Source organism: Octopus bimaculoides, chromosome 2, assembly GCF_001194135.2.
Source record: "Octopus bimaculoides isolate UCB-OBI-ISO-001 chromosome 2, ASM119413v2, whole genome shotgun sequence".
Taxonomy (NCBI): domain Eukaryota; kingdom Metazoa; phylum Mollusca; class Cephalopoda; order Octopoda; family Octopodidae; genus Octopus; species Octopus bimaculoides.
In genome coordinates, this window is record NC_068982.1 from 39,012,288 (window position 1) to 39,021,989 (window position 9,702).

The 9,702-nt window shown below is 34.4% G+C and overlaps 1 protein-coding gene across 8 annotated transcripts in view; it reads left to right on the forward strand.

Annotated features, from left to right (window-relative positions):
* The window catches only part of LOC128250767 (uncharacterized), an 88,364-nt gene that overhangs the window by 37,901 nt on the left and 40,761 nt on the right, over nucleotides 1-9,702 (forward strand). For all 8 annotated transcript variants that reach the window (XM_052976631.1, XM_052976644.1, XM_052976617.1 and 5 more), the window contains 5 exons: nucleotides 1,696-1,814; nucleotides 2,454-2,575; nucleotides 2,966-3,098; nucleotides 4,712-4,833; nucleotides 9,500-9,637. In XM_052976631.1, coding sequence (XP_052832591.1) covers nucleotides 1,696-1,814; nucleotides 2,454-2,575; nucleotides 2,966-3,098; nucleotides 4,712-4,833; nucleotides 9,500-9,637 — 634 coding nt within the window. The remainder of the gene's footprint in view (nucleotides 1-1,695; nucleotides 1,815-2,453; nucleotides 2,576-2,965; nucleotides 3,099-4,711; nucleotides 4,834-9,499; nucleotides 9,638-9,702) is intronic.

Below are 9,702 nucleotides of genomic sequence, written 5' to 3' on the forward strand. Positions count from 1 at the left end.
CGTGTGTGTGTGCCTGTGTATCTGAAAGGAGTGTCAATGGGAAAGAGAAGGAAAGAAGAAAGAAGAAAATTGTGTTTACAGCTGGTCAGTTCTTTCAATGACAAGTTTATTCTTGGCCTTTTTAAAAATAATTTGTACTGGATGAAGGACTAAATTTGTAAAGTAAACTGTAATTTTTTAATTTCAATTTTATTCATATTTCACCAACAATTTTCGTCTTTTTCACATACTTCACTTTCTTTGTATATTCATCACAATATTTCATTATTCTTAATCATTCTTCATCTTTGGAACAACAGTGCCTAAAAACGGCAAGAAACCCAGATAGTGGGACATTTTTGTGCCAACTAGAATTGAACCCAGTTACCTAAGTTCTCATATTTCTCTCCTACCTTTTTTGAACTAACCAGCTGTATAGATGTAAACACAATTCCTTCCTTCCTTCCTTCCTTCCCTTTTCCATTGACACTCCTTTCAGATACACAGGCACACATACGCGCACGCGCGCAGGCGCACACGCACACATACACACACTCAAAAACACACCCACACACTCTCTCCCACTGGACATTGATGCCAAAAAAATTTTTGAAAGACAACTTTCTTCCAAACACTGCTACCTGGTTTTGCCATTTCTTTTTAAAAAGGCCAAGAATAATCCTAATATCCGCCTGTTCAACTGTATATATCTTTAGAAAGCATTACCACTATAGAACTCGATCCATTGCAGGTTACAGGGAAGCAAAAACAGTATAAGGCTTACTGAAGATCCCCTTAAAATCTTCTCTCAACAAATGCGTAGATTTTGACAGAATGGCGTTTCTCATACAACTTTCTCAATATATCTGTATTTTAAAGGATATTATCAACGATTATAGAACACGCGTCACCTTATATTAGTGACTCCAGACAGTGTTATGTCTGTCTCTCTGAGAAGTACTACATACTATTGCAATTTTGAACAGACAAAACTTAATTTGTAAATAAATTCATACACTTTCTTCATTATTTACTGAGGAATTTCCGAGTACTAACTTGCTTACGAAGTATATTTCTCACACAATGCATTTTTCAAAACATAAGAGATAGTCATATGAAAAAAAAAAATTATATATTCAACACTAAAACTAGCTTCTCTTCTTGCTCATGTGCGTTTTACATTGATGATATTGAATAAACCACATGTTTCTGTATTAGAGTAGTTGAATATATCCCGTGTTCTACGCATAAAAACTGAATAGATGAATGAGTGATGCATTTTCTAAAGATCTTTCGATAGTCAATGAAATCACGATGCCTAGTATTGCGACATGTTTACGAATAATTTGTCTCGCTATTTCTCTACTTCAATTTAAATAATCGGCACTATGAAACTTGAAATTATAACTCAAAAAGATTCAGGTTTTAATGTATGTAGGTGTTTGATGTTGTGAGCAGTATATTTTAATGTATACATATACAGTTGGTGAGCTGTTATACACAGTTGTCTTTAGAGAAACAAACATGTCAAAAAATAGAGTGAAATGGTAACTAAGACAAAATGCAAACGGAATTCACCAAATTCATGAAAGTTGAAAAATAATTATATAGCTTTGTTTATAAAATAATTACAAAGGATATAAAATACCTTCATAAAAATATCTAGGTTACTCGTACTAATGTTTGATCTGAAGCCAATATTTTATTTCTTTGCAGAGTCCAAAAAATTCTTTGATAAGACTTAAATTTTTGAAATTTTTCATCGAAGGCAGGAAGAAAATATGTCCAGATTATGTTGAGATTCGTTTCAATTTAATAGGTCAACCAGGAATCAAGTAAGAGTTTACGTTATTTTTACAGAAAAGAATAAAGAAGAAATTAAGAAAATAATCTCACTGCTCATAAGATGTGAATTTATATTATGTTACATCATTAGTTTTAGTAATCCAGGAAAAAGATATTTCTGACGTCTTTAGACAAGGACTGTTGTAAAATAACAAATTATTCGACAGTGATATTATTTAGCAGGTAAAATTCTTCGAGAATTTTCGAGATAACACGATAAACATAAGCCCTTTGTGATCGTTGAGATTCGACTTCATTTGACTGAAACAAGATTCCAATGTGAACAGAAAACACTAATGAAATGTTAAAACGCATTAAAACATTAATGAAATATTAAAAGAACACTTCCCACAATTCTCTGCTACATTAGCCATGCAAGTACACTTCAAGATATACGATTTCTTAACGTTGTTGCTTGTTAGGAGTGTAAAGTTGAAGTCTCGTGATAACCCGTTAATGGCATATTTAGTTAATAACTTTAATGAAGAGATATACTAAATATATATTCAAAATAACAAACTTTTATTTTGTTTCCATAATTAGAGGAAAGGCGTAAGATCTTACATACCACGTATTTCTCGTTTGTGGAACGAATTTAAATTAGATACTCTTATGTCTTTTTCGACCAGATATTGCGGGAAAATGCCAATTAAAGTTATTGTTTCACGAAAAAACATGATGATGATAACAATGAAAACTAACTACAAATTTTCTAGAATCGGATTTAAAGCAATCGTAGAATATGTTGAAGGTTTGAAATATAATTTTGACACTCATCTAAATAGTTTGAAATAATATACTGAATAACTTATTTGAACAATTTTAACTGAGATTTCGTTTTACTATTTTTAGTTTTATAATTGTAAAATAAAAACAAAAATGCGATTTTTAAAAATAAGATTAATAATTTGTCAATGATATTCTTTTAATGAACGCAGAATTAATCTATCTATCTATCTATCTATCTATCTATCTATCTATCTATCTATCTATCTATCTATCTATCTATCTATCTATCTATCTATCTATCTACTTTTTCTCAATAGCCTCAATACAACGTATTTTATCAATAAATTTTTATGGTATAATTTTTTTTATGATATAATTCATGCGACAGTATTAGAAACCTCTATTATTTCAGGAAGAAGCCTTTGCTTCAATTTAAAGGATCACGGGCGTACATATCGTGGTACCGTAGATATGACGAAAGAATTTGACAAGTGCCGTTTCTGGAATGAAACTACGAATTGTCGGCATCATCCTTTCAATAGTTGGTTAGTGAAAATATTCTGCTTTATTAAGTATTTAATGCATTATTTAAAACCTTTAGATTTTTTAAAACTCTTATATGAGTTCTAGTTAAACTTTAAGCAACAAACTCACAAATGTTCAGCTAATTTATGCTTTCCTGAATGATGCAAGTGTAGTTTGATTAATGTTTTAAAAATAACCATAGATGAATATAGAGAGGATGGTCAATAGATAAATTGGAGCAGGCTTATAGAAAAGACACAGAGCTAAACACGAAGGTTGCTAAGATACGTTTTCTGAGATACGAGAGTACGAAAGCTATTCGAATGGTCCAGGTGGTGGATAACTGATGTAGAAGCAAGTTACTATCCGAGTTTTTACAGACAAGACGGAATTGGTGTGCACTAAACAATTACGAGAACATGGGATTATTTTGGCGGTACTTAAAACTTCTTGCAGTAAGCTGTGAACGAAGGATAATAAGCTTTAAAACTATCCTGATCGTTAACGACGACTTTTAGCAAAATAAGTGGTGCGTAAGTTCGGTAACACGTAAAGAGCTAGTGAAGATCACTGAGACTGAACTGTTTATCGGGAAAACTTTAAGTTTGTTCCGACTTTGGTCGTCATGTACCACAAAAGATGACAGATTGGGTGCATAATATTTTGCGTGAGTCGGAGGGTTATTGTACTATTGAGAAAGATGTACATATGAAAATAGTTTTATCTGCCCAACACAAACTTATGCTATTTCTGAAAGTATTTGTTCGTGGTTTCAACATGCGTGATTTCAGGAAAATTAATGCAAGAAAAATTTCACTACGTATGATACGCTTTCTAAAGACTATATAGCAGATCCAGCGTAAGGTAATGCTGATGAGATTTGTTATATTGTATGCAAAATCGTCATATATCAGAACCGTCACTCTCCTGATACGCTTTCAACGTATGCATGCTTCCAGACAGCTCTACCTTGAAAAGGAACTTTTTCTATTGTGATGAGCAGCCGGAGACGGATTCAGAAAGGAGCACTTTGAACAAGTAGAGACTCACCCAATCTTTAAGAAAAGAAATGTCGGGTTTCCCTCACCCAAACAAGAGCAATGACCAAAATAAGAGTGAAACTTATTAACAACCTATCTTCATATTTATTACAGTAGAAACTATTGATGTTTAACCAAAATTAGCTCTGAATACTCCAGAAGGTGCTCGAAAAATAAGAGGTGTCACCTTAGTTCACTGGTAGTGAACAGCTGACACTGCAGTACAACTCGGCGTTAGAATCTGTGAAAAGGCAGTAATAATAATAATAATAATAATAATAATAATAATAATAATAATAATAATAATAATAATAATAATAATAATAATAAAAATTATTATTATTATTATTATTATTATTATTATTATTATTATTATTATTATTATTATTAAATTTTGCCGGGGTCATCCTTGCCTTTCATCCCTTCGGGGTCGATACATTAAGTACCAGTGAAACACTGGCGTCGTCGATATAATCGATTGGTCCCCTCCCCCAAATTTCAGGCCTTGTGCCTTTAGTAGAAAGGACTACTACTACTACTACTACTACTACTACTACTACTACTACTACTACTACTACTTTGTTTGTTAACAGGGACATAACCAGAGGCATTGGCAACCACAACCATTGTCGAAACCCAGGGCATGGTTTACAGCCTTGGTGTTACACGGATTCTCATAACTGCAGTCGAAAATATTGTGATCCCTGTCAGATTGGTAACTCTTTCTTTCTTTCTTTCTTTCTTTCTTTCTTTCTTTCTTTCTTTGTAAATCATCCACTAAACCTGTAGATAAAAAAAAAAAATGAAGTAACCTGCATGGTCGAAGTTTACGAATATTTTAACAATTCAACCTAAACTTTAGCGTTAGGTTTTAATTATGGTATTACTTTCCTCTCATTCATGTCTAAGAGGGAAAATACGATTTTGTAATCTTTTTCCATTAACTTCTTTTCTGTTTTGTTTTAGACTATGTAACACTATGAGTAACTCATCAGTTTCATGACATGATGTATTTCTTCGAGCTAACGAAGATGAATGTGTGCGTGTGTGTGTGTAAGCGAGACGACAAAATGTGGGACAAAGTGAAATAGATAGATAGAGAAGAAGAAAACGAAGGTAAATTGGTGAAAGAAGAGGAATAAGAAGGTAACTTAAGAGGAAGAATGAGACAGGGCAACTTACTGAACGTTTTAAACAGTTACAGCTGGTAGACTAGTTAAGAAACGGGTCTAAATATAAGCAGTCGTTCTAAATTTCTACCTCTGTGATCAAATGACTACACGGGTTCATATGTTCTCACACTCAGGTATGATGAATACTTTTAAATTAGAAAGATGGAGAAATTGGATTATTGCTTAGTCTATTCTTAGATGAAACAGAAAAAAAAAACAAATGCGACTATTTCTGAGATACTATTTTGTTTGAACAAATGCTCACGGTTAGCACTTTGTGACATTTCCGAAAGAAAGTTATGAGAATAGCTTTCATCATACGCTGAAATTACTGAAATATCTAAAACAATACAATATGAATGTATCAGTGAATGTTAGAGCGGCCAGCTGGTAAAATCGTTAGCACATCGGGTAAAATGCTTAGCAACATTTCGTCCGTCTTTACGTTTTGAGTTCAAATTCCATCAAGGTTGACTTCATCTTTCATCCTTTCGAGGTCGATAAAATAAGTACTAACCTGCTGGCCCTGTGCCAAAATTTGAGACCAATATTAGTGAAGGCTTCGTATTTACTGTAAACAATAACAGTTTACACAAAGTTATGTGTCAGAACGGTAGCATGCTAATATATTTAATATAAGCAGAGTTTGTAACATCTTTTCAACACCCAGTTAAAGTGTTATATTTCTCGACCTCGGATTTCTGATTTCAGAATTCACCTAGATTAGAGAAGAAGGAAGGGCTGTATCAGAATGGTTTTATTCAACACACTCCCAGCTATATGGCTGTTACTGGTGTATTCATTTATTAACTAGGTGTTAGGAAATATTTCATTAAAATCAAGTAAGCCGTTATAAATCAACGTTTTGTGATATATTTTGACAGTTGGAAAAAAAAAATCTATCAAATTTAACATCATTAATCCTATTTTATTGACAGGTGTTTATAATAGATGAAGGGAATAGCGAAATTTTAGGCATTCTTTGGAATTGAACATATCTACACATGTTCTTTTGAAATTGACACTCATCCCGTTAAGAAATTTTAAAAACAAAAATTATGCCCATGACACTCACAATAGAATATGAAAAGTGAGGTGTGTTGATGTGCCTCAAGCGGAAGAAAAACCTTGCGTTTTAAACTGCGTTCTTCAAAATATATAAACATTTTAATAGAGTACTTTGGGTGAAGCAATTTGTGATATTAAATTAGATAAAAAGTTAAGGCCGAAAAATTGCGAAATGAAATACAAAATTGAAGTACCATAAAAACGATGGCAAAACAACAGCAGATATTTTACATTGTATTTCTTCGTAATTCCTGGGATAAAGCTATTGTCGTTACTCAGATATGTGGAAGAGGATAATAATATACTCAAACTACTTCAATGACGGCAGTGGTAAAAAAAACAGGATTTCTGTGTGGTAATCGGAAAGAGCGTATTAAAGACAACAGTAACAGAAGTGAGGAGTAGTATTCACGATAAATACTGAAAACAAAAATTAACAGAAAGAAGAAAAAGGTAAACTGGAGGAAGAAGAAAGTAATATAACAGGAAGAATGAGACAGGGCAACTTACTGAACAAAGGAAACAAATATATTTTTAAAGAAACCAAACATATTTTATGTAGTAGCATTGAAGTAATGATTTTCATCTCCACGCCTTGATTTTTAACAAATCCACCAGTCTCTAATTTTATCTTTTAACTGTTACTAGCTTCAGTGGTTAGATTGCGATCATGTTGGAATTTTGAAAGGTTTAATTCGAACAAATCAAACTTTGTACTTTTTTACAAAAAAAAAAAATCAGGTACTTATTCTATTCATCTCTTTTTCCGAATCGCTAATTTACGGTGATCAACACAAATTGTCAAGCGGTGAAGGGGAACACACACACACGCGCGCGCTCAGTCTTACACCTATGTATACGATGGGCTTCTTTCTGTTCCCGTCTACTACATCCACTCACAAGGCATTGGTTGGTTCGGTACTATAACAGAAGGCATTAGCCCAAGGTATCGTGCAGTGGGACTGAAACCGAATCTACTTAATTGCATAGCGAGTTTCTTCACTACACAGCTTTGCCTGCACTTATATTAGAATTCGTCAGGATTTTGGTAATAATTTACAAAGATCATTTGAAGTTTAATGTTATTAATCCAAAAGAGTACATTACAAAATAAATGAAGAGGTACTTATTTTATGAAGTAACAACTAGATTTGTATTTGTTTCTAGTAATCTTTCCCTCTTTTACCATGATTACAACTTTCAGTACATAGAAAGTTATACAAAGCATAGCCGTGGGGCAAGCAACTTGCTTCCTAACTACATAGTTTCGGCTCCAGCCTCTCTGCATGGTACCTTGTGAAAGTGCCATGTACTACAGTTCCGGGCCAACCAATGCCTTGTGAATTAATTTGGTACAAGGAGCTGTGTGGAAGCCCGTCACACGTACATACATACATGCATACATACATACATGCATACATACATACATACATACATACATACAGATAGACAGACAGACAGACAGACATAATACATACATGTATACACACACATACTCTTTTACTCTTTTACTTGTTTCAGTCATTTTTGACTGCGGCCATGCTGGAGCACCGCCTTTAGTCGAGAAAATCGACCCCAGAACTTATTCTTTGTAAGCATAGTACTGATTCTATCGGTCTCTTTTTGCCGAACCGCTAAGTTACGGGGACGTAAACACACCAGCATCGGTTGTCAAGCGATGGTGGGGGGGACAAACACAGACACACAAACACACACACATATATATATACATACGACGGGCTTCTTTCAGTTTCCGTCTACCAAATCCACTCACAAGGCTTTGGTCGGCCGGAGGCTATAGTTGAAGACACTTGCCCAAGGTGCCACGCTGTGGGACTGAACCCGGAACCATGTGGTTGGTAAGCAAGCTACTTACCACAGCCACTCCTGCGCCTATACACATGTATATATTCAATATACATATGGGTGTGTATATGTGTGTGTGCGTTTGTGTGTGTGAGTGTGTGCGTGTGCGCGCGTGTGTGTGTGTGTATGAATGTGTATGCGTCTGTCTGTGTTTGTCCCTCATCATCCTTTGACAAGAGACCAATAGAATATATATTCCAGGCATAAAGATAAGTAGTGACTTTGGTTTGGTCGATGAGACCCTTCACGGCCGTTCCTCAACATGGCCGCATTCAAATAACTGAAACAAGTAAAAGATAAAATAATACTCTCTTAACGATCAACATTTATTGAATACATATCGAAAGTAATGGAAACAGTTTTATCTTTTATCTTTTACTTGCTTCAGTCTTTCGGTTGTGTTATGCTGGGGGCACCATCTTGAAAGGTTTAGTCAACAAATCGACCCTAGTAATTATTTTAAAGCCTGGAACTTATTCTATCACTCTAACTGCAAAGTAACAGGAGACGTAAACAAACTAACGCCGGTTGTCAAGAGGTGTGGTGGTGGTGGTGGTGGTGGTGGTGGTGGTGGTGGTGGTGGTGATGAGAAAATATTAGCACAAAGACATGCACACATACACTCACACACAAACACACACGTACGCACACGCACACAATCACATACACCTACACATACACATACTTAACGGGCTTATTTCAGTTTTTGTTAACTAAATTTACCACAGAACTTTGGTTGACATGGTGAAATAGTAAAAGACACTTACCCAAGATGCTGCGCGGTGGGACTGCACCCAATACCACATAGTTAGAAAGCAATCTTCTCATCACATAACAACGCCTAATACAATAATAAATTACGGTTTGATTGCGACTCTAAATAAATTGTTTTTTTAAACAATTATTCAAAAATTAACCCAGTTTTGAGAGATTACACCGACCCATTTAACTCCGGATACACAATAAGCGTTGGTGGTTATATAGTTTTACAAATAGCTTTAATGAAGAAAATACCTCTTTGTTTCTCGTATTAGCCAAGGTTTCAAAGTTTGGCACATGACCAGCAATTTCAGGGGAGGAGGTAAGTCGATTATATTGACCCCAGTGTTCAACTGGTACCTATTTTATCGTACACAAAAGGATGAAAGGCAAAGTCGACTTCGACGAAATTTGAACTCAGAGTGTAAAGACCGACAAAATCTCACTAAACAATTTGCCCAACGCGGTAGCGATTTCGAAACATAATATTGATAACTGTATCTAATTGCTTTTCAGCCGGATCTTATGATATGTTCCCCAACTGCAGAAAATTGAAACGGGAAGACAAAGAATTTTGTACACGCAATGTATCCTCAATTAAATTGTGTCACAAAACTTGTGGACATTATATTGGAGCCGAGAGGAAATTTAAACGTATGTTATAAATGTTATTACATACATACATACATACATACATACATGCATACATACATATATAT